The 27060-nt window shown below is 43.2% G+C and overlaps 1 protein-coding gene across 1 annotated transcript in view; it reads right to left on the bottom strand.

The window, feature by feature from the left end:
• The window catches only part of myo10 (myosin X), a 145126-nt gene that overhangs the window by 83618 nt on the left and 34448 nt on the right, over nucleotides 1-27060 (bottom strand). Inside the window, exon 2 of the mRNA XM_083782271.1 lies at nucleotides 13978-14076. Coding sequence (XP_083638397.1) covers nucleotides 13978-14076 — 99 coding nt within the window. The remainder of the gene's footprint in view (nucleotides 1-13977; nucleotides 14077-27060) is intronic.

Genomic DNA, 27060 nt, shown 5'->3' with positions numbered 1-27060 from the left:
GATTACGTGTTTTAAAGTCAACATTCTCACAGAGCAGAGGTCGATTAGGGTTCCTTTGCCAAATGTAATGGTGTTGAGTACCTATGTACATTTGCTCAAGTTACTGTACTTGAGTACAATTTTTAGGTACTTGTAGTACATTAATTTTTGTATTTATTCTTTACTGGTTACTTTTTTAAATTATATTGCGCTGCATCATCAGAGCAATGGACTGTATTAACCCATTCTGACCTGAGATCAGATTCATACGAGGTTTCCGCCGGACACACACTGGTCTGATTAACCCATTCTGACCTGAGATCAGATTCTAAAAATGTCAGTCGTTCTTCGATTTTTTTCAAAAATAGCAGACCTACAAGCTCGTATCGCGCCACTCGGTAAAGTGGCACCCTTTATAATGAATACAATTAATCAATCAATCTGTACGGTAGAGTATGTTAATACACTATAATAGACAATTGGGGTGGTTATATTTTGTCTCCCTGCTCTTCTACTGAGACACCTCACACACCTACACACAAGGATCTGACACGGATTTTGTCAAGATTCAATGAGCAAGCAGGCCGGCTCTAATAGCTCAATGGTAAAACATTCTGAACTTGTGCAGGAAACCGGGTTGAAATCGGGGGTGGAAGAGGAAAGTGAGATATTGCAGCTTTTAACACAGCTGTAACACTGTTTTTGTACAAAGTTTGATGAAGATTAAGTAGAAGAAAGTAAGCCTTGCCGAGCCATGAGGCCCATATAAGGGCAGGAGCCTACGTATATCTCCTGTTTCTGTAGGCCAGTGTGAGGCAGCTTGATGTACAAGTACACCCCCTGGACATGACGCTAGTATGTCACAAAGACTTAGAGAGGCACTGGGTCCCAGTTCTCTAGTCTTTGGTATGACCCGGCCATGGATCGAACCCCGACCTCTAACCACAAGGCCACTGAGCTGGTTTGATGCAGATTGAATGCTGGTGTGACCCTTGAACAGTGTTGGTTCCAAGTGTTGGTGTGCCTCGCGAGTCCGGATGTTACGTTTGTGATGTCGACCCACAGTTCATCCATTAATCAGTGGAAAGTGCTTCTGAACATATTGCTTAGTTTGGCCAATTAAAATGCTTGAATCTTTAAAAAAATCTACAAACTCTCAATGTGTCGCAGACATGTTTTCCATAGAAGACATGCTGCAGGATTCTATGGAATCAGTCATGGCGACTGCAAACTTTAATCCACTGATGTCGTCAAAAACAGCCAAATCATGGCTGACGTGTCTGGCTGTGGTCAATGGTCATGTGTTTGCCTGTCACAGTGTCCCTCGGGTCACAAGCTGAGCACCAAGAGCTTTGAATAAACCTTTCTTCCTCCAAACTCAGCATTCTTTACAGTTTTTGGCTCACGTAACGAACGAACATCCATCCAAGACAAACAAAGAGACCAGAAAACCGCCTGACCACGAGATGTTTTTACAAGCGTCTTTCAAAGAACGTGATGTTTTCTGAAAGAGTTATTTTAAGATTTGGACGTCCGTGTGTCGACCGCGGCTATAAACACTTTCCCTCAAGACTGAGTGTTCCTGCCCACCAATGACCAGGATCAATATATAACTCCATCTGTGATGCCAGATTTTGGGAGAGAAATAGTCAACCAGGTGAATGAAAACATTCACCTGGTTGCTTGTGGAATGAGCTTCTATTCTAGTTCTGCCATGCCAGATCTGCCATTTTCAATTGAATCTTGGGGGGGGAAAGTGTCAATTTATTTTGTATATATTTTTTAACATTTTAACAAAGCAAATCTTTGCCACAAAATCTTTTTAGATGGGCCATGGGGGGTCCGTGGACAAATTAATATTTATGCGGGGTTCCTTGCTTGACCTGAAAATAACATTAGGAAGACATCAGCAATGAAAAAATAAATAAAAAAAGATGTAAATTCCCAAAGGTGCCATTCAATGCTGCCATTTTTCCTTTTTCTCCTTTGTACAAACGTACAGTATGTCTTTGTTGATTGTAATAATTGTTGTATTATTCTGTAAATTTGTTATGCTGTTCATGAATTGAATACATACTTTAGGACCACAATGGAAACAAGCCCTTGATGACTCGCACACGCACACACACAGTACAGAGTAGCCTACAGTACAGAGTAGCCGCTCTACACTACTACTGATACTGTACTAGTATGATCAAGTAGGGCATTCAATTATAGGGAAAAAACAACAAGTTGAAATATAAGAGGTTTCTACCCAACTCACATGTATGTTTTGCTTGTCAGACACTGTAATGTAGTAGTTTTGTCTTTAGCCTGCTGTTGATAAGCTATGCTGACACAAGTCCAGGGTCAAAATAAACTTACAGTCATTCCTGATATCCCAGGCATGCAAGCTGTGTTTGTGTTTCAACACAGAGCTGTTAAAAAAAAAAAAATCACACACGTGTGAACTGAGTGGTGCAATCCCCCCCCCCCCCCCCTCTCTCTCTCTCTCTCTCATTAGAGTCACTACCTCTCTCACTCTCTCTCATTAGAGTCACTACCACTCTCACTGTTTCTGGCGCCCCCTACTGCTATTTTTAAGTCACATACTGATGCTCACACGGACACACAAACAAGTACGAGACAGACACACACACAGACACACACACAAACACGTACGAGGACATTGCAAGCTGGTTGTAGGAGTGGCTGCACCACTCAAAAAATAATCGAAGAGCTCCATTGCTACAGTAAGTGAGATTAGGAAATGAGACATCTGCTTCATCTACTTCTTGGTAATGTCACTCTGGCCTCGTCAAACAATCGGTGTCACTGAATGAAAAGGCTGTGCATTATCGTGATTATTGGCACGTCAGTGATGCGGTCAAGAACGAGGCACTAGCCATTACAGACTGATAGAACACCTGCAGCGTCATTCCTGTTGCATCAGGGTTTCTCAAGGTGGGTGCCATGGCACCCTAGGCTGCCGTGACCAGTCCAGGGGTGTCACAGAAGACAGAACACTTCAGTTTGACCACTTAGACCGTCTAGACTTACCGGTTCTTGGTGCGCACACAAAGTATTTTCTTTGTAATCCCACAATTTTCTAACCCATTTTACTTTTTCCACCCGGTGCCAATTGTCTAAGCTGTAATCCTGGGCGCTTGGGAGAACACCTAACTAACACCTAACTAACATGCTTCCTTCAATGCATGCAGTGAGCAGGTCGCTTCTTATCACCTGACAGGGGGTAGTTTCCCCGGTAGGACGTAGTTCCTTTCCCCTCCATCAGGCGCCCCGGCTGACCAGGGGGAGGCAGTATAGAGACCAGGATTACGGCTTGTTTTTTGTGAGAACACTGGGAGAACATGCAAACTCCACTCAGAAAGGCCCTTTATCCAACGCCACCTAGGCCCTAGGTGGCCCTACGTAGGTCCTAGGGTATGGGTGCTGATGACGCACCCACATTCTCCGACGCTGCATTTGTCCATGACCGAGGACCTTGCTTTTCTGGATGTAACTTTGCTGCACCTGAAATATTTATGTCCTTGTATGCGTGGACATACATAAATTATTATAATGTGTGTGTGTTATGATTTGTCAAGGTCTCTCTCTGCCTTGCTCTTTCTTACCGTTTCTCTCTAAACTACACACACACACACACACACACACACACACACACACACATCTGGTGTGTGTGTAGTGTATAATACAGGTTTGTGTGTGTGTATAATACAGGTTGTACCAGGTCTGTTTTCAATCACCCCCCGCCCCCCCCGCCCTTCAGATGATCTCCCAGAATCCTCAAGCCCTGTGCCATTCTGTCTGCCTGCCTCCCTGCTTACCATTGGCTCTGACACACAAACCACCTCTCAGCAGTTCAGTTGGTGGTTAAACACCTTGCTTTTTTGCTCAAGGGCGACAGTAGCAGCCCACGGTGGGATGAAAACCATGACTCACTGAATTTGATTCCAGCTCCTGGTAACAGTGCTACACATGAAGGTGTGGGGTTACAATCGCTCTAAACTACACAGACCTGAGGTCAGCCACGTGGAAGGCTTTTGGCTCTGGGAACACTGTGCCGAATCAGCCTTGTCCACAAAGGGAAACCGACCACAGACCTGTCACTTTCTGTGAACAGACGGAACGGCTCATTTTCACTGCACGCTAACAGAACATCGTCCAAAAATGCTCGACGCGCTCCATCCTTGTTTGTCCGTCGTGTTGACATTGGAAGCTAATGCTAACGCTAGCGGTAACAAGAGACCAGCAGTTACATTATGGAACCCACCGCCTCCCTGCTTGGCACTCAGCAGCGAGGGTTGGATTGGGGGTAAGTGCCATAGGGCTGCCAACCGTCCCCCTGAAATAAGGAATCGTCCCTTATTTGGAAACTAAAAGAGGTGTCCCTTATTGAACTGATAAGGCACTCACGTTGTTACTCATATGTGGGAATCAATCAATCGTACAAGTTAAAACAGCTTATATACACTATAATACAGGTTGTATATGCCTACCGGTAACCATTTAAACTCTCTAGACTTCATGTCTCTGTACTTGGACCGCTATTTTGGGCCCTGAATATGGATGCTGGGGTTCAACTGGTTAAAAGAATAAAAATTAAAATAATGTATGAATATATAAGGTGACATTTGATCTTTTTTCTTCAAAATAATGGTCCATGTGTGTCACACCCCTGTTTCAGGCGAGGGTAATATGAACACAAGGATGGCGACGCAACACAGTTGGGCAGAGTTTATATAACGTTTATTTTCCCCAAGTGCAATATGTGACAACAAACAAAGGAGACCATATGTATGAAAGTAGAAAATATAAAGGATATTCAAAATAAAGTACATATTATATACAATGATATAAATCAAACCAATCATTTTAAATAAATTATTATTATATAATATAAGTAAGTAAATATTTATAAATCAGACCTTTTAATGTAAAGCAAATCAAACATTATACAATTTACAATTTAGGCATTTAGCAGACGCTCTTAATCCAGAGCGACTATAATCTATATATAATATACAACATTATATATATATATATGTATTATAATAATAATCATAATAAAACAGATCTAGATCCAAAATGGATTTATACAAATAATAAACAAAACATCACCTCCTCAGAGACTGATACCAATTCTCTGCAGCTATATACCCCCCATGGCCCCTCCCACCAGACAGGACAAATTGTTAGGGGTTAACATGATCCACAACATGTCAAATCTGCTTGGGTTTGGCACAAAACACATTTCATAAACTTCAATTAATTTAAGCTTGTATAGATCTTTTCTTTCTCAAGTCTTTAGTTTCCCAAAGTCCTCTTCCAAAGTCCTTTTAGACTCCAATGTCCCACGGTGACAAGTAATCCTCCCCATCCCTAGAGGGGGAGTTGGTTTGGCCCAAATTGGCCAGTAAAGCTGTCCCCACTTAAAGTGACAGGACACATTTGCAGGAATGAGATGAGATGAGATAAGAGCGGTGTGTGATCCGTTTGCTGCTTGCTTATAGTTGTTTTTTCATACTCTAACAGTGCGCGCTACTGAAAGGCATGTAAATTAGCAAACAGTGACAGGGTGGGGTCACACGGTCACAATGTGGCTCCATAGAACAGGAGATAGGAGGAGCCACAAGGCTGGGCAAGCTTTAATAATAGAGAACAGTGGATCACATGACCGGGAAAAAACAACTGATGCTTGCTTCTCAGGGCTTCTGGGTAATCAAGTCACAATGAAATCCTATGGTGAATCATGGCAGCCGGGTCACTCTGCTTCTCTTCTTTGTTTTGGACGGCGGTGTTGAAATACCGGTGTGCCTCGACATTATGAGAAACGATTGCGCTATTGTAAGGCGGGCAATCGCACAATGGAGCTATGTTCACGACCGGGTGCTTCGTCAAAGGGTAGTGAAAAACTCTGGCAGGGATGACCGACAACATGAATCAGATTGATGTGCGCGTCTTCAACACAGTGTCTTTACGCTGGGAAGAGATGTCCACACTGACAACTGCAGGTTCCTGCAGGTTCCCGCCATGCGACATGGCCACACAGCTGTGCTGATAGAACGTATCATATACATCTGGGGAGGGATAGTGAATTGTAGGATAATAAAGAATGAAAGCAAGTGGATTACAATCGACGGGGATTACAGTGACAACGTTCTTTATGCATTTGATGAAGACACCCACAGATGGTTAGAGACCCGGATTTCGGGGACTATTCCAGAGGTGAGACACGGCCACTCGGCATGCGTCTTGGGGAAGGCCATGCATATCTATGGAGGATACAACAATGCTGAACCCGATAATGTCATCTACAAGTTGGACACCATCACAATGGCCTGGTCTTTAATTAACACCAGAGGCATTCCACCGCAGGGTTCATCATATCACTCTGCTACCATCATCGGGACAAAAATGTTTGTATTTGGGGGTGTGCAGGCGCAGCGATCACCTGACTACTACAACAATATCTATGTGTTCGACATGGACACCAACTGCTGGCTGAGCATGCCTTCTCCACAGCTTCTTCCAGAAGAACGCTGTTATCAATCAGCCTTTGCCTAAAATGGTAAATGGTAAATGGTGCATTTATATAGCGCCTTTATCCAAGGCGCTTTACATAGATTGTGCATTACATTCACCCATTCACACACACATTCATACACCGATTGTGGCGGAAGCCATGCAAGGTACCAACCAGCACATCGGGAGCAATTTGGGGTTCAGTGTCTTGCCCAAGGACACTTCGACATGTAGACAGGAGGAGCCAGGATTCGAACCGCCGACCCATGGATCATTGGACGACCTGCTCTACCTCTTGAGCCACAGTCGCCCCAGTTGCCTACAATGGAGAGCTGTACATATTTGGTGGCTACAACAACAGCAGCACCTTTAATGATGTGGAAAATCAACACAGAGACCTTCTCCTGGAAGAAGGTTGAGCCCAAGGGGTTGGGCTGCGATTGGATGTCCAACATGTGCTGCTGCATGACGGGAGAATGTGTCGTCTTCTTCGGTTACATAAACAGTACACAACCCAAATGCAGCCGTTTACAGATCCTACACTTAAGCCCTGGGCTGAAGACGTTGTGCAAGCTGGCAGTTATCCAGTACGGTCTGGAGCAGTCTGGACTGCCACACAACATCAGGTGGGAAATGGCGGCCATGACACAATGGCAAGAGAAGAACGAAAAAAGAAAATTGGTGGAAAACAGAGCACCCACTAAAAAAGCTTGCAGATCTGCTATTTTTGCTTGTTTACAAAACATTTTGGAGCTGAACGTGAAAGTTTTAAAGTCTGTGGTTTTGATATGGACCGAATGATAAGCAATAACAATAGATTGTGACAAATAACTACATTTGATCCATTGGAATTTCTTTAATTCCCCATAACCCCCGTTACCGGGGTCCCCCAGGGATCTGTACTTGGTCCCCTCCTTTTCTCCCTCAACACTATTGGCTCTGTAATCTCTGCTCACAAGCTCCCCTCTCTCTGTTATGCTGATGACCCTATACGATGACGATACCTAGAATGCTGCAGCATGTCTCCAGACTCCACCTCACCCCTATAGCACTCACCTCTCCAGACTCCACCTCACCCCTATAGCACTCACCTCTCCAGACTCCACCTCACCCCTATAGCACTCACCCCTCCAGACTCCACCTCACCCCTATAGCACTCACCTCTCCAGACTCCACCTCACCCCTATAGCACTCACCTCTCCAGACAACACCTCACCCCTATAGCACTCACCTCTCCAGACTCCACCTCACCCCTATAGCACTCACCTCTCCTGACACCACCTCACCCCTATAGCACTCACCTCTCCTGACACCACCTCACCCCTATAGCACTCACCCCTCCAGACTCCACCTCACCCCTATAGCACTCACCTCTCCAGACAACACCTCACCCCTATAGCACTCAACTCTCCAGACTCCACCTCACCCCTATAGCACTCACCTATCCAGACTCCACCTCACCCCTATAGCACTCACCTCTCCTGACAACACCTCACCCCTATAGCACTCAACTCTCCAGACTCCACCTCACCCATATAGCACTCACCTATCCAGACTCCACCTCACCCCTATAGCACTCACCTCTCCTGACACCACCTCACCCCTATAGCACTAACCTCTCCTGACAACACCTCACCCCTATAGCACTCACCTCTCCTGACACCACCTCACCCCCTAGCACTCACCTGTACTTACTCCACCTCAGACCCTAAAACGTCACTCTCCCTATACCCTTTCCTGCCATGTTGTGCATGATTGATGCTAGCGATTTGCCAAGATGTGGCTACAGTGCATAGTTGCATACACAGTATCCTGGTCACTCACGCTCATGTTTTTTGTTACTTTCTTGACCATGACGTTAAGACAATTTAAATATTTAAACAGATGCAAAGTTCATTGTTTATCTGGTATCCTATAGTTTCATTGTATAGATTATTATGTTGATAGTGCTAGGTTCTTGGTTTACAGCACTGTCTCCCTCTCTGCATTCTACGTGTGATAACCCTGTTTACTGTAGGTCTATCTGGACGTCTTTTAAATGGCACTCCATTTCTGTTTACAGTATACAGTATGTCTAGGGAATTCTTACGGAACAATTTCTTCACTACAAACAGACACAGTTGAGAAGCACGAGTTAAAGGGGAATACCACTCATTTTCAACATTTTACTATGTCATTAATATATACCTGTTGTGTGGAAATAATACAAATTTGTGATTCACAATGTTAATGATTGGAGTTGTGACGACACGACTAATGATAAATTCAGGTTCATTGTAACTGCGACCTATGGTTAAAGATATTGGGGAGGAGATAGGTAGGGATTGGGTATGTAATGTCCCCGAACGGGTATAGGACTAGTTTATATAATACATGTAGGCCCTTGGGCTAATGTATATCAAACCACAAGTGTGTGTGTGTGTGTGTGTGTGTGTGTGTGTGTGTGTGTGTGTGTGTGTGTGTGCGTGCACACGCATGTGTGTGTGTGTGTGTGTGCGCGTGCACATGTGTGTGCGTGAGCATATGTGTGTACGTGCACATAGAGAGGGAGAACACCTGTTGATGTCTCGACCAACATATGTTGTCTTTTGTCTGAATGAACCTCCACAAGCTGATTCCTATACACATGCGTGCGTGCGTGCGTGCATGCGCAGGTAAGGTATGTGTGTTGGTGTGGTGTTTAGGTGTGTAACAGAGCATGTCTGCCTGCTGTCTTCAGATCAGGTTTCAGTTGATTTGAAGACAATGCGTGTGCGTGCGTGTGTGTCTGTGTGTCTGTCTGTCTGTCTGCAGGCAAGCAGGGAGGGAGGCTGACTTGGTCACACTACAGCACCACACAAAAGCATCAAAATTAGCAGATATACAAGCTTGAAACGTGGCATGGAACGACACATTTTGAGCCTGTGAATCTGCTACTTTTGCCGTTTTTGAATGTGAATCCTGAAAAGTAACAGTTTTGGACATGAGGTTTCCACCTGAGACAATTTCTATCATTGTGGTATTTTACTTAACGTAAAAAATTTAAATGTAATCAAAGTAGGCCTACTTCTTCCACCACTGAAAACATCTGAACCACATATCCCAGCATCCTCTAGGGAACACCAACTGTCTGAGGAAACCTGAATTTACTGTCTATCTGCTGTTCACAGACGATTGGAAACAACTGCAGCAAATTTATGGTTACAAAACAAAACGGCTGCTATTCAGAAGAAAACAACAATGGATGCATTGCTTAACGTCTCTCTCTCTCTGCCTGCACAGGAAGATGCTCAGTGTTCATTTAGTCATTTGTAAACTCCCAGGGTCATTTGGTTGCACTTGAACAATCTCTGAGTTATATTAACCACTTAAGCCCGACATACCATTGCTGTCAGGCAGAAACCTCTTATATCCATAATATTATGTTGATCACGTTTTGTGTGTGTGTGTGTGTGTGTGTTTTTTGTAAATCCACACACTACTTGATTTTTAATTAAATTAGATTAGATCAGCTACTTTTGCTGTTTTTGAATTTGAATCTTGGAAAAAGTAAGAGTTTTGGACAGATTTCCACTCGACAGAGACGATATACATCGACAAGCTCACAAGCTTGTCGATGGAATATATGTGAACATTTTGATTGAAACATTTCTATTTTTCAGTTTTTTAGCAGTTCCCTTGTTTGTTTTATTTTGCGGTTCCCCCTTTACACAATTTTTGGTGTCACTTTTAAAAGTCACTATAGGCTGAAGAACAATATTTTTGCATCTGCCAAACCTCTGTTAGTTATGTTGGTGCGTGATCATGCATTCCTTTTGTCTTCTTTGTCTTCTTTGTCTTTTGTTTGGCTTAGCCTACACACTGGACTTCTCATCTTTGTTCTACAGTTTAGAAAATCTAAATTGTAGAAATGTTTTGTTAATAAACCAAAATAGAGATGTCAGGTTTTCAAAATCATTCATCATCTCTGTCAGGTGGAAACTATAATGTCCAAAACTGTTACATTCAAAACACAAAAAGTTAGATTATGGAGATAAGAGGTCAAGCTCATCAGCGACAATTTCTGTTCTGTTGTGTTGTGTTACACTTGTCAGTTGTCACTGTACAGGCTATACTTGCAACCTAGCGTAATATTCCACTACTGTCTTGAGTGTGAATGGATCTGGATCAAGCTGACAGTTAAAAGACTAAACGTAAATTCACTTCCCTGATCCTTTTATAAGTAAGACAAAAACTAATTGAATCCTTTTTTCAACCCGTCAACATAAGTCTACATAACATAGCCTACAGTAGCTCTGTTGTCTTAATGCTTTTTGTCTCAGAGATTTACTTCCGCTAGCATCTGTCGCTAAAGCTTAGCCACATATCCACACGGCATTGTGTTGTTTTCTTTGTCTCCATGGAGACCGCCTGGGCTAATTAGAAAGGGTAATTAGGTCAAGGACCCTGGTGACAGCTGTCGTCGGTACAGGAGGTCAGTGATGCTAGCAATGCTATGCATGCTAGCTAGTATGTTAAGTAGTGGGTCAAGGTTAAAAACAAAGCCCACTTATATGCAGCTGAATGTCGACTGTCAGCTGTTAAAACTTCTGTTTGATGTACTATTACTTACAATGTAATGTAATACACAAGCTAACAGTTAGCGCCACTGTATGTGAGTGGTTGTCAACCTGTGGGCCAGGGCCCAATGGTGGGCCTTGAGGATATAGCAAGTGGGCCCCCAAATAATTTGTAAAGCCCTAAGATTGTAATATTAGACTATACAAGTTGTCTTTGTCTCGTAGCGATACTAATATCACGGCGTGGATATTAGTCTCGTCCCTCTCAGCATTTGATTTTTCAATGCCATATTTGCATCGTCACCACTTAGGCTGTGAAGTCCTCCCACAATTGAGAAGAGCCAGACTTAATTTGCCTGGGGCAATGTGTATTGCAAAGGCAGATGAAGGCTGGCTTAGGCTACGCAAGGCTACATCTGACCACTATCGGCGGCCGTGTGAAATGGTCATTTAATGGTATTATCTTTATATGAAATGTAATTCCTGGTCAGTTTTTAAGTCTTTGTAGATCAGTGTGGTTGAATATCAGAAGGCAGCTGTGTCATTAACGGATCAAAGCATCAAGCTTCACAAGGACAAAGATCGTTCCTCTCATGTAAATGTCTTTGACTACGTAAAACCCCTTTCCTCTGAAACCTAGCTATTCCTGAAAACAACAAAGCAGGATATGTGAATGCTTTTGATGATTTCTTTCTTCTTTTTTTTCAAGGACCCCCATAACTGTTGAGAGTATAGCCTATACTCTCAGAGTTTCTGTAAAGGTCCCTGCAGACTGGTAGCGTTTTTTCAGAACAACGGTGGAAAAACACTGAGAAAAATAAATAAAAAACACACCAGTATACTGGATTTGGAACCCCCTGGCTGCAGTAACCCAAATGATCCCTATGGATCCCACTTTTAGTGAACGCTTTTAAATGAATGTGTTCTAATTCTGATTGTGATCTATCAGCTACTAAACTCCACCCATTTAGACTACAAAACGTGAACAAATTCCTGCTGTTGTCAAACTCATGCTTTCTCATGTTTTCTTTAGCATGCTGGCTGTGTTTACATTAAGTTAACGGGTGTATGTGATGGCGTGCATACATGTGTTTGCGTGCGCGCGCGTGCGTGTGTGTGTGTGTGTGTGTGAACATAGCAGGTATGTCTGGCCTGGTTCCAGACACAACCTGTTTGCTGAACTCCTCCTGCACGTAGAATCACCTGCTCTTTGTCAATGTATAAATATTGTAACCTCTGAAATAAGAATGTCCCTCCAGTGGTTCTCAACCTGTGGGACGTGATTTATAATTATTTCTTGCAGGGGGTTAGCTAAAATAATTCTGTTGCATAAAGCAACTTGCGCACACACACAGTAACCTCATTGACAGGAGCTTTAGGTAGGGAGCTCTTTCATGTGTCTGTCTCTTCTTCCTCCGTGACCCTGGTTGACCCTTGACCTTACACAAAAACAACAGTGCTTTGTGCTGAGGAGTGGAGGTAACACAACATCTGCCTGTCTGTCTGTTCGTCTATCTGTCTGTCTGTCTGTTTCTCTGTCTGTCTGTCTGTGTCTCTGCATTCCTGTCTGTTTCTCTGTCTGTCTGTGTCTCTGCATTCCTGTCTGTTTCTCTGTCTGTCTGTTTCTCTGTCTGTCTGTGTCTCTGCATTCCTGTCTGATTCTCTGTCTGTCTGTGTCTCTGTCTGTCTGTTCCTCTGTCTGTCTGTTTCTCTGTCTGTCTGTGTCTCTGCATTCCTGTCTGTCTGTCTGTTTCTCTGTCTGTCTGTTTCTCTGTCTGTCTGTGTCTCTGCATACCTGTCTGTCTGTTTCTCTGCATTCCTGTCTGTCTGTTTCTCTGTCTGTTTCTCTGTCTGTCTGTGTCTCTGCATTCCTGTCTGTCTGTCTGTTTCTCTGTCTGTCTGTTTCTCTGCATTCCTGTATGTCTGCCTGTCTGCCTGTATGTCTGTCTGTTTCTCTGTCTGTCTGTTTCTCTGCATTCCTGTCTGTCTGTCTGCCTGTCTGCCTGCCTGCCTGCCTGCCTGCCTGCCTGCCTGCCTGTCTGTCTGTCTGTCTGTCTGTCTGTGCATGAGAGACCACATTTCAGGTGATCCCCGCTTGGCCTGGGGATATGTTGTACTTAACCCACTTAAACTCTTGATTTATTCAGTTGACTGGAGTTCCTCAGGGCTCTATACTAGCATATTTTCTGTTTTTCTTTTGTTTTGTTTGTTTTTTCCTCTACACTAACATAGCCAATATGTACAAGCTTGTAGTTCGGCTATTTTCTGTGAAACCTTTCTCCGTGAATGACTGCTGGGGTTTAGCAGGTTAAGAGTTTCAGCCAGGGCTACTAAAACCAATACTTGTGGTGTATCTTGGGTCCATAGGTGACTCAAAGTGACAGTGAGAGAGCATGTTGACCCTTATCCCATCTGTCTCTGTGTGTTGTGACAACACAGAGGTGATCAGGTGGAACCAGAGAGGATTGTGGGGGATTTGTGCTTCTCCTCTGCAGCTGATCCTAACTTATATGAAGAGTCCTTTCTAGACCCTGAGGCGACTGAGAGGATACATTATGAAGACATTAAAACAATAAAAAAAGAAAAGACCACAACAAGTCTGTAACTCTGAGAATGTTCAAATGGAACCAAATGGACCATTGGTTCCATTTGTACACTCTAGGAGTTAAGGGGGTCCTTACAAATAAACCATTTTGAGAACCTAGTACTAGTACTAGTTGTCATAGTAAATCAGTGTCATGAAGAAAGTGTGGAGACTTGACATTCAGTAATTGGGTATGATCAAAATAAGAACATGGTGTGTAAAATAGAAATCTTTGCCACAGACACATTTTGTCCGTGTACGGACACATTGATTGATGATTTCAGCCTACTTCTTTTTACACCCATAAACCTGTGATGGGACAATAAAGTTGAGTTGGCTCATGTCTCTTACTTGTCCATAGTCGGTGTGGAAGACCACGACTCCTCCATTGCAGGACGTTACGGTGCTGGGAAGATACTGGTCTTCCTCACGCAGCCACACCCTCTCCCCCTGACGAGAGATAAGAAATGCACTTAATATATGGATGCTACAGCATGCATGCAGCGTGTGAAAACATTTCATGTGTTGGATTCTTGGAGACGCACACACAGTATCAGATATCTGGTGTGTGTTGTCAAGTGCTCTCTTGTCTTGTAGATGCAAACAACTCTCAGATATCAGCATTGAATTTGTGAGACGGCTAGTGAGTTTTTATATTCTAGTTAACATAGTGCAGGACCTACAACATCAAATCTGAACCACAAACTCCATAACCACAAAAAATAAGCTAGATTCACATTTGTTTGCAACCTCCAACACATTCACATGATGTTGATTCCCTTACTCTATTCACACATACTGCTATTTGATGTCACTATAGGTAAAACAACACTACACAAGCATTTTGTCTCTGTTGGGTGGAAACCTCCCATAATGTCCAAAACTGTTACTTTTTAGGCTTCAAATTTTAAGTATCAAAAGTATAGCAGATCGACATCCTCGAGCTTGTGCATCAGCTACTTTTGATGCTTTTGTGTGACACTAGTGTGATCAATTAGGGTGTTAATTTACGATGAAACACAAAAAGTTAAAATATGGAGATGAGAGGTTTCTGTCTGACAGCGACAGTATACGACTCTGAAGACACACAACCATGTAACACCTCAAGGAAACAACTTGATGATACTGATACAGGAAAACCTTTTTCACAACAGCAGTGCAATGTTACATCTTTCACAGGTGTTACTTTATATTTTGTCCATGTCCTGAAAAGTAACAGCTTTTGGACATAGGAGGTTTCCACCTGGCAGGGACAGTATATCTAATACCGGAGAATAAACGACCACTTTTCCACGCCCGGTTTGCGTAACAGAACCTGGGGAAAGACCTTGAACGGTATATGAACGGTTTCCATGTAAGCACACTACCAAACATAGGCCCTTTTAAGCCCTCTTACATACATGCTTATTATCCCATCGCTGGCTGATAATTAATAGCTTCTGACACACAGCTGCATTCCCCATCACCGGAACGGTCGCCATGGCAGCGGCATGATGATCGCCACGGTGGCGACCTTTCCCCCTGACCAATGGGGTCACAGCTGTGTGTACGTACTGGAGGTGTCGCATTACTGGGGAGGTGTTTGAGCCAGTGTTGCCAAGTCTGCTTATTATGAGCGACTTTGGTCTTGTTTTATTTCTGTACAGTCGCTTGTAAATATTGGTAGTGGTTCCAAAACAATTCCAACAGATTAGAACAATTTAGGCATTTAGCAGACACTCTTAATCCAGAGCGATGCAAGGCACCAACCTGCTCATCGGGAGCAACCAAAGGGGTTCAGAGTCTTGCTCAAGGGCACTTTGACACAAATTCAGAGGGAGCCCGGGATCAAACTGGGAACCTTCCGTTCCCAACCGGCAACTCTACCTCTGAGCCACAGGCGCCCCGTTGTGTGTGACCATGTCACCATGCAGCCCATTTGCTTGCTTATTCTCCTCATTTCTCTCCCAAACAAATCTGGCAACAGTGTGTCTGAGCAGACAGTATGTGTGGTTTATGGTGGAGGGTTTTAGTGAGCGAGGACAATGTGGCGGAAGCAGTTCTTTTAAGCGTGGCTTTTTACTGTCTTTAGTTTCTGTTTGACCCAGATTATTTTTACTGTCTTTAAGGTTGCTACAGTCTTTCACCTCCACACTGACCTATACTTCCGGTCTTCAACAGGGGGGTCTGGGACCCCTAGGTGGTCCTCAGAGTTACTACAGGGGGGGAGGGAGACACATCTTTGTGTGATAGGAGTTTTGAGGGGCGCTAGCCCCTTCTATGTCCAGCTTTGTCTGTTTGTGTGAACACAAACACGATGGTTTGATTGGATGATCACCCCAAAGCGATGATTTGATTGGCTGAGCAAAGTATATATTGAGGATAAAAATTAGGGCAGAAATCTGAAGACGTCAAAAGTGATTGGCCGGAATGACATTTGTGATGATTTGATTGGCTGAGCACGGAATGTGATGTATGATGATATAAGTCCGTCCTATGTCCAGCTCTGAGGGTTTGTGTAAACACAAACATTGAAGACGAAAGTGAGGACGCAAATTGTGATTCGCCAGAATGACATGATGTATGATGACGTATGATGATAAGAGCGCCCCTCACTTCACATGGGTGTGATTTTCACATTAACGACGTGAACCGTAGCATCCCTATTCTGAGGAGATTTATTTTTTTAAGATACTGTATTTTTGGGTCTTTTTGCCTTCATTGATAGTTGTAAAGTAGGTATACAGGAAACAGAGAGAGAGATGGCCGGGAACGTTCGTCGGGATCGGAACTCGAACCAGTGACAGATGCCACACTGTCATGCTGGATTAACCCAGCCCAGGCCCTAGAATCTTTGCCGAAAATAGCCGATCTAAGTGTACGAGGTGTTGTGATACTGTATACAAGCAACTTCACAGAATAACAAAGCCCAAAGCCCTTTCTGACTATAATGAGCAGACTTGGCAACGCTGGACACACACTTGAATGTAAACTTGAATGCTTCCTATGTGTTGTTGCTGCTAGTGTGAACACAACATTATAATGCTTACATTTCAGCTTCTGCTCTGGACTTTGTCCATTTAATAAAAACTGTGCGAAGGCACTAATGGAACCAAATTAACCCTCACAGGTCCTTTATTTCCATTTGTGCAGAGTTCCGTCCAAAGCAATGAAATGTAGCCAGGCGCATAGATGAGAGGGAGGCCCTGTGTGTGTGTGTGTGTGTGTGTGTGTGTGTGTGTGTGTGTAACCAGGCTTCAGATATGTCAAGGGTGTGTGTGTGTGTGTGTGTGTGTGTGTGTGTGTGTGTGTGTGTGTGTGTGACTGTGTGTGTGTGTGGAACCTGCAGGCTTCAGATATGTCAAGGGTGTGTGTGTGTGTGTGTGTGTGTGTGTGTGTGTGTGTGTGTGTGTGTGTGTGTGTGTGTGTGTCTCTATCATGGTTTAATCATGTTAAGTACATGGCCACATGTGCCCCTTTTCATTAGCGTGACAGGTTCAACCAATCTACCAATGTGTTGCCAGTGCCACTTTATGAACTCATGTATCTGCTGCTCTCGTGCTACATTATGTGTGTATACAACACATGTACAGTAGATATCTTGTTGTTTTAATGTAATGTGTTCGATTAATTTCTCCCCGTACCCATTTTGTCTTCTTTCTTTCATTCTGGGAAACAACAAAATGCTGTTGAGTTCAGTTTACAGAGTTTGAATTGACTCACTTCTTTACACATGTGAACCAGACAATACAGTAACTGTTGTTGATTCTGATTTTGGTTCCATTTGTAGTAAATCTACAAGCCCACAAGACATTGCAACCCACTTGCAGATATGCTAAAATACATATAGTTTTTTTTTAATAACGATAAAAAAGGACCGGTTTGGGACATACAAGGTTTTCACGACATGTTTCAGTACTGTTCAAAGTGATGAAATGCTGCCAGTCTCATAGATTGTGTGTGTGTGTGTGTGTGTGTGTGTGTGTGTGTGTGTGTGTGCGCGTGCGTTAACTACATGGCCACATGTGCCGCTGTTCATTAGCGTGACGGGTTAACGCTGATGGGAAAAACAAACGCTCCGTCTGAGGAGCAGCTGATTGGCTCACACCACGGGGGGGGTGGGGCCTCGCACTCTATCCGAGCCAGAGCATAGGATTGAACTTTGACCCATATGGCCTTGATTTGTATGGAGGGAGAGAGAGAGAGAGAGAGAGAGAGAGAGAGAAGGAAGAGGTAGGTAGGGACAGACAGACAGAAAGAAAAGAAAAAGGGGTGCTTGGCTTTACAACCCTCCTTCCCCCTTGTTACATGTTCTCCCTCGTTACCACTGTGCACGCACGCACACGCACACACACACACACACACACACACACACACACACAATACACATACACACACACACACACACACACACACACACACACACACACACACACACACACACACATAGCCGTTCTGCAGTGTCAGCAATAGATGAATGAATAGAGTGCGGTGTATTTCTAAAGCCCTGAGAAGTCTCCTCATGCTTCAAACAGAGCGAGGGACCACCGTGAGACCACCACCCTGGGACAGATACATCTGACCCACAGGAAGCTCATACAGGAAGGTCCTCTCCTCACCTACAGTATACCCAACCAACCACGTCGCACAACATCTGGTCTGCTTCCCGCTCTCACTCACACACATCTAATGAACCATCTTACCCCTAACCGGAATGCTAATAACTTAAGTAACCTCACTGAGTAACCGCAGGATAAGGTTAGGAATAGGGTTAGGCATGGTCATGGATTTACTGAGGTTAAGTTTAGGAATAAGGTTAGGATTAGGCATAGTTTTACTGAGGTTAAGGTTATGAATAAGGTTAGGGTTAGGCATAGTTTTACTGAGGTTAAGGTTATGAATAAGGTTAGGGTTAGACATAGTTTTACTGAGGTTAAGGTTAGTGTAAGAGCCATTATGAGAGCGTTTTGCTGATTGACAGTGTCACTGCAGCTTGGTCAGTGTCTGGGCCAGCCCAGGTATTTAACCAGGCTCCTGATCAGGCACAGGTGTTGCCAGTGGCAGACGGTAGAGGCTAACAGTTTTCTACTGTGTTCAGGAGGGCTGGTCGCCTGTGTTTGTTACTGTTTCTTTCTTATTATTTTATCTGTATGTTGTATAGGAAAATGACTGCGGAAAATAAAGCAAAGTTAAACTCATGTTTTGGAGATCAGTTTGTACTGGCACACGTAAGAGCTTCCACCTGGCCGTCGGCAACCAGTAGTGCCATTAAGTATAGGACTTTAGGCACTACAGTTAGGAATAAAGTTAGGTTTTGGCATATTTTAACTGAGGTTACATTTCAGAATACCTGGTGGCCGGCGTGGCTGCCATGCTAAAATGTGTTGCACTGCGACATGTTTTGAGCTTCTATGTAGATCGTCTATTTTTGCTACTTTTGCTTTGTGTGATTAGAATGAAGAAGAAGGACATTAATTATGGGGGAAAAAAAGAGGTTTCTGCCCGACAGCATATTCAATGTGACCCTCTTGTCCACCACTGGACATCACAAAGGAAGATGACCTGTCTTCCAGGCAGAAAGCAGATGCCTCATTCCTGTGTGTGTGTGTGTGTGTGTGTGTGTGTGTGTGTGTGTGTGTGTGTGTGTGTGTGTGTGTGTGTGTGTGTGTGTGTGTGTGTGTGTGTGTGTGTGTGTGTCTGTGTGTGTGTGTGTCTGTGTGTGCGCGCGCGCTTGCGTGAGACATCGCATTCCTGACGTGCAGAAACCATAACAGGATAATATGATGCTTGTTTTAAGATCGGGGGGCTTGGATCGCCCAAACCCCCTCCATCTCTCTCTCTCTCTGGCAGTTTTTGGAACGTAGCCGAGTACTCTGTACGCCAAGTACAAATTCCAGGTATTCTTTGCATCACTCGAGCATTCCATTTATGTTATACTTCACACTACAACGCAGAGGCAAATATTGTGCTTTTTACTACAAGAAAACATACATTGACCAATAATACTGTATATTTATACTTGTTTTATTTGTCTATTTTATGCAAGCTCACAATGTGCATTTTCTGTGATTTACCCCCACAATACATATTCTGGGGCTTGTGGTTAAGCAAAAAGAAAGAGTTTCTTCCACCAGTGCTCGGCTGAGGGGAGGGGGTGAGGGGGGTGAGGGGTGAGGCAGTAGGTCGTTCGACACACTCTCGGGGGTCTTTCTGCGCCACAGAAGGCCTCCAAGGCGTCCCGCTATTAAAGAGCATTAAGCCCGTTCCGCCCCTTTCTGGGTCCCCTTTGTGACCAGCGTGTGCCACGCCGTGCTCGCTCGCCCATGCCGACAAGCACACACACACAGAGAGAGAGAGAGAGAGAGAGAGAGATCTACACCTCCCCCTTCTCCATTTCTCCTCACCCGAGGTCTCTAACCCCTTGGCTCCGAGCCAAAAGACCTTTGAATCACTTCCTTTCCCCCCTCTCTCTCTCTCTCTCTCTGAAGTATTACACATACTTAAAGTACCAAATGCAAAATCTTCCAAAAACAACTGCAGATCTACAAACTCACAGTGTGCCGTGATGTGGCACGTTGTGACCTCACAATTGCTCCAGTGTCTTCTCTAAATACCTCACAATTACTCGAGTACATTTATTACAATTTAGTTACTTTACGTCTCTCTCTCTCTCTCTCTCTCTCTCTCTCTCTCTCATTGGCACTTGACTGCATGCCCCAGGCCCAGACCAGACAATTGATGACATCACAAATTTGTATATTCAAATGGTTAAAAAGAGGAGAGGCAGATATGACAGCCAGACCTAACTGTGTAGAGAGATACAAGATGAGAGAAAGAGAGAGAGAGAGAGAGAGTCAGAGAGAGAGTCATGACAAGATAAGCGAACCAGACACAGAAACCTGTTGTGTGCTTTTAAAGCGACACCAGACACTTCCAGATAAACACAGCTTTACTATGTACTGTTTAGCAGTGGTCATCATAGGCGGATTAGGAGACAATGGGCCTCTGGCACACACAAGTTAAACGTCCTGCTATGAATCACAATACATTAAACATTTTCAACAGCAAGAGGTTATACAGCGCACATCCAGCGCTGGAAGAAGTGCCGACAAAAGTCCACGATGAAGAAATTATCTGTTAACCCTGCAAGCACCGGATATATTTCTAATTGCAATAAATATATTTCAAGAATTACTACTACTTTGTACTACTAGTAGGCCTACTTTGTAGAGGAAAATATGTTAAAAAAAAGTTTTATGCAAAAAATATATATATAAAATAATGTAAAGAATATAGATGTTAAAAATGTTGCCCAAAAGCATCGCTGGGGCCTGCAGGGTTAAAAGAAAATGTCTGGTGTTCAAACTTTACTCGAGTAAGAGTACAAGTATTGATATCAAAATATAGAGACAGTGTATTGCCTCAGTAAAGTAGGATCAAAGGTAAAACAAACACCTAACATCAGTCTAAACTTCTAAAGTAAACCATGGGCCTTCAACCAGGGGTCCGGGACTCCTAGGTGTTACTGTCTACACTACACGGTGTAATAGAAACCCCTTTTTATATTAACCACTTGAACCCGAGAATTGCTGATCTAAGCCTACACAATGCCTGCGCTGGGAGGCGTTGTGAGCTTGTAGATCGGCTATTCCGGCAACGAGGTTTGGTCAAGAGGGGAACATTGAGCCAAGTGTCAAATGTCTGAAAATGTATTCATGAATGAATGTTGCCGACATGAATCGAACATATTTAATAGAAAAGATAATATGTAAACAAATAAAACACAAAACATTAATTTCCACAACACTGATGACAGTATACTGTCAAACAACTCTATCTATGAAATCTATGAAAAGTTTAATCTGCAAGACAGTTTTTGTACAATATGTAGTGGGGTGGTCCCTGCTTCATCTCTCTCAGCTAAGGGGTCCGTGGACCGAAAATCATTGAAGACTGGAAAGCAATATAGTGTGATGATGTTAATCCATTTGCCCTAGCAAGTGATACAGTGCGCATAGAGAAAAGATGAGAACATTCGACTCACATTTTCTGTTTTACTGCACTCAAAGTCACAGAGAACAGGAAAAATCGCACCTGTACGAACTAAGCGGTGCGTGTGTGTGTGTGTGCTTAGTGTGAGCGGCCCGGCATATGCAGGGGAAAATTGGTCGTAAGGGGTCAATAGGTCCTATTAAAGACAGACAGACAGACATAGCCATTTAAAGGAACGGTGTGCACTGCTCAAAAACACAGGATATGTTTTGCGACGTCTGCATCACAGGTCAGCCACGGTGACAGTGCAGGATATTGGATGTTTAGTTGAAGTTAAGTCAACATGCAGAGAGTTCTGGTGGATCACCACCAGATGCAGCAGTGAAAAGTACGTAAGACTGTACTTACAGTATGTACAATTCTGAGTTATTTGTACTTTACTTTAGTAAGTCAAATTCTCTGTACTTCACTACATTTCAGAGGCAAATATTGCACTTGTACTCCACTACAACTATTTGACAACTTTAGTTACTAGTTACTTTGTAGTAATACATTAAGCACTTCAGCCACTATACGTTTCAGCCATTTGAAAATAGACGATCTACATTCTATAAGCTCACAATGTCAGGGGCGACACATTGTGAGCTTGTAGATCCTCTACAGGTTTTATACATTTGGAAACTTGTGAAATGGGACATTCTGCATAATGAGTAGGCCTACTTACTATTTTTAGTACATTTTGACACCAATACTTTTACTCAGGTAAATTTGGAATTCTGGACATTTATTAAATGTAAAAAAGTATTTCTACATTGCAGTACTAATAATCTTACTTAGGTAAAGAATGTAAGTACTTTTTCCACCACTGACCAGATGTTGCTGTGATGAGCCATAGACTCACCGAGTAGACAGGAGACACGCAGCACTCTCAAAATTAAATGTAGATTTTATCATGCAAGTTAGTTGTTTGCCAAAAAGAATTGATCTAACAGTGGATCCCAAACTTTTTAGCTAAAGATCCAAATTAGATGTTTGCCCGTATTTTACATGAGGTTTCTGCCCAACAGCAACGATGACCAGAATCAGAAACAATATCATGCCTTCACTATAATACATTTAATTTCCATATAAAAACGAAACTAAAACAATAACCACACAAACGTAGTTGCTGTCGAGCAGACATTTCACAGTTTCATAGTTAATAATAATAATACCTGGGACTTATATAGCGCTTTTCTAATACCCAAAGTAGCTTTACATGTGTGGTGGCCGGGGGGGGGGGGGGGGGGGGGGACATGAGAAACTTTACTTTTATCATACTACAGCGTCACACAAACACATCAAAAGTAGCAGATCCACATGCTCGAAAGGTGCCAATCTCCTACTTTTGATGCTTTTGAATTTGAATCCTGCAATGGAAACAAGTCCTCTGGACTTTTTCTGTTATCTCGATAGCCTCGATGTCTTTACATTACTGAATAAGTAAGAATTCAATCAAGCAATAATTAAAAAAACACAGTTTTGGACATATGAGGTTTCCACCCGACAGAGACGATATGAAGGGTTTGAGTGTGACGTTTGGTCGTATCACATTACATCACATCCCTACTGCTCCACTCAGTGAGATGTCTGTGTGCGTGCGTGCGTGCACGACGTGTGCGTGTACATCTCCATTCTCCAGAGACGGACTCTTCAAAAACCAAACCCTGACGTCAAGCAGTCACAAACCCAAACAACACTGACACACGTCCAACCTCCTGACCTTCAAAACCACTCAGAGGGCGGGAAAGAAACCTTCCTCTCCTCGAATAACATTTCTTATACTATTTAGCCCTGGTCTAAATAGTCAACAGGGGGTCCTCAAAATGTGTGATTTATTTTTACATGAACCACACTCTACACTATCTACACTGGGGGAAACATTCGCCAAAAATAGTGTGACTGTTACATTGGCTCATGCCAGTGCCATCTACATCTTCCTAATCTCTAAGTCTGTTGTGATTGGGAGACTGTAGACAAAAATCTGCCTAATGATGATGTTACTAGTGGACAGGTTTCTGAACTGTCCACAGCCCTGCTATGAGACACAGTAGGAGTTTATTTTTGCTATTTTATCATGATTATATATATGTGAGGACCAATTATATGAAGATAGGTTGAAAAGTGGTCCTTTAAGTGTTACATGTGGGAGTGGGAGATGGAAAGAAAATTACAGAAAAATGCGGTGCTACAAATACTAAGTCTGATAGCAGGTAAACAAAGAACCTGGCATCTGACTAAACAACATGCCATCTGCTATTTGGGGTTTGAGTAACCAGCACGCAACTGAGTATACATCAGGCATAACCCCAACCCCTAAATGTAACTTCAACTGAGTATACTGTACATCAGGCATAACCCCAACCCCTAAATGTAACTTCAACTGAGTATACTGTACATCAGGCATAACCCCAACCCCTACATGTAACTTCAACTGAGTATACTGTACATCAGGCATAACCCCAACCCCTAAATGTAACTTCAACTGAGTATACTGTACATCAGGCATAACCCCAACCCCTAAATGTAACTTCAACTGAGTATACATCAGGCATAACCCCAACCCCTAAATGTAACTTCAACTGTAATTCTCACATGTCTCCCCCCTGCTCCGCTCCCTCCACTGGCTCCCGGTCGCTGCCCGCACAGAATACAAAACTCTGATGCTGGCATTCAAAGCAACCAAAGGTATGGCTCCCCCATATCTTGCAAGTATGATCGAACCCTACAAACCCTCCCGCGCACTCAGATCAGCCAACGCAGGGAAGCTGGAAGTACCCTCACTAAAAACGCCGGGTCAACGCTCCACACGTCCCAAACTCTTCTCCCTTCTGGCTCCAAAACTGTGGATTGCACTTCCCATTGCAGTCAGAACTGCAGCATCACTCCCAATCTTCCGCCGTAGTCTGAAAACCCACCTTTTCAGACTCCATCATGGCCCATAGCACTTACCCCACCCCCTTAGATAGCATTTCTTTAGACTTAGATAGCATTTGATACAGACTTATAGCATGTTATGTAGACAGCACTATAATTGCATTGTATGTAGTCATAGCACGTCATAGTACATATGTATAGCATAGTAGTATAGATGTATAGTTTATATGTATAGCTTCATTATATAGATATTCCACTGTTACTTTCTTAGCTTACGCATGTTTCTTGATAAATGTTTTTATGTGATGTATTCCCATGCTTTTTTGTTCTTGCTTAATGTAAGTCGCTCTGGATTAAGAGCGTCTGCTAAATGCCTAAATTGTAAATTGTAAACTGAGTATACATCAGGCATAACCCCAAACCCTAAATGGAATTTACAAATTACTAATCCTATAAATATTTAAATATTTTTCTAATTGTCAGCTGAACTCCCCGGATCTTTTCTTTTTTTAATCCATTAACTAAATTGTCATCGCAATGTCTATTTCTCAAAATGTTACTATAGTTGTGGGGATATTCTCTCACACACACACACACACACACACACACACACACACACACACAGGCTATATTGATGAGCCAGTCAATGGTTACGATAGACACAATGTTCTGTCTGTTACACGCAGGAAGTGGAATCTGTCATCAGCGACAGCTGCTCATTCTTCTGTACCTCTATACCCCCATGGGTCCCACAATGCATAGTGCCCCACCCTACTGCCCCCAGCCCCCCCTCTCACACACACACACACACACACACACACACACACACACACACACACACACACACACACACACACACACACACACACACACACACACCTCAACTCCTAGCACCTACTCCCCCCAGCACCCCTATACACTCCTCTTTCCTCATGTTGTGTTTATGCTAGGTCCATATATTGTTTACCTGATATCCTACAATTTCACATGTACAGCATGTTACAGTATGTAGACGTGCATGCTCGCAATGCTGCCACGCGGCACAGTACAGCGCGTGCTTAAAGGGGTCAGGGTTAACACATGTTATGTCCTCTTATGTATAGTAAGAGAACAGTGTCTGTGTGTGTGTGTGTGTGTGTGTGTGTGTGTGTGTGTGTGTGTGTAGACACAACTGCCACTGTATTCTTCAGCATGACCAGCAGTATTCTGCCCGGCAACTGCTGCTGACATGAATAACATCTGTACATACAAGTGTCAGTGTCAGTGTGTGTGTGTGTGTGTGTGTGTGTGTGTGTGTGTGTGTGTGTGTGTGTGTGTGTGTGTGTGTGTGCGCGTGTCTGTCCGTTTGAGCTGCTACAGAAAAATGTGCATGACCTTTTTTGTGATAATTTAGGGAATACTATAGGTTTTTTGTATTCGTTTTAATCAGTGCTTCTCTTGTGAGTTCATTTTGAATAATAAGCAGCATCTGGTATAGAAAGTCCTGGGGACAGTCGTCGCAAATTAGCATAGCCTAGAAACTCTAGAAATTGTTTTCTTTGTTACATCATATACATAAAATAAAATAAATAACTCTGATCGAGCGTACAAATGTACAATCTCAGAGTTACAAATCAGTGAGGGTCCATTTTGGTTCCATTTGTTGTTTTGTACACTACATTGCAAAAATAACAAGGAGCATTTGACTGTGTCAGAAGTCATGTTCGAGCTCCAAATTTGTCGTCTCCTCCTGTCGAGAAAGAGGAAGCTCGTCAGACTAATTAGTAGTGTGATGGAAGAAAAGCTGTGAAGATGAATGTCAAAACAACACAAAAAGTGGCGGTTTCACATGACTGGAAGTGGAAATGACATGTTTTAGTTTCACAGGGCTCAGATGCACCAAATAATCCTTCAGAGTTCACATGTTTAGTCTTTGAAATAAGTTGTTGCTTCACCCTTTTAATTAATGTGTTGACATGAGAGAGTGAGAGAGACAGAGACAGAGAGAGGGGGGGGGGGGTGTAATGTTGTTATTGATATGAAATCAAAACGTGTGCCGCTGTGAAGGTCTTCTCTCTCCTCCCCGAGGTTGAATTCTACTGGGCGTCGAGAGAGCCAATCAAATTCAAAAGCCACATGAACGCTCGCCGCCAGTGACAAAGTCAGCCAGACGCTTGTTTTCATTGAAACCCAGCCGTTAAAAAAAGAAAGAAAGGGGAAAAAAATCCTGTTCTTTCCCACTAAAAGTTAATGATTAATCAGTTCAACGGGTCAACCTGGTCTTATCTCTCTAAAGCTGTCAGACAAAACTAAAACAAAGCCCTGATAACTGCAGAGCATTAATGTGACCCAGCAATGGAAAAAAAACTTGATGTTCTCTAAATGACATCTTTCACTGAGATACGTGTGACGTCTGCATTTCCCTCACGCCTGTCAAAAGACGGTGTAGTTCCCTCGTTCACATAATAGGCCTACATTGATAGCACAAAACGGCACATTCACAGGCACATCCACAGACCACATTTTTCCAAAACTGTTACTTTTCAGAAATAAAATTCAAAAAGAAAA

The sequence above is a fragment of the Protomyctophum parallelum genome (genome assembly GCF_964188405.1).
Source record: "Protomyctophum parallelum genome assembly, chromosome: 14".
In the NCBI taxonomy this organism is placed as follows: domain Eukaryota; kingdom Metazoa; phylum Chordata; class Actinopteri; order Myctophiformes; family Myctophidae; genus Protomyctophum; species Protomyctophum parallelum.
This window is presented reverse-complemented; position numbering and strand designations above follow the sequence as displayed.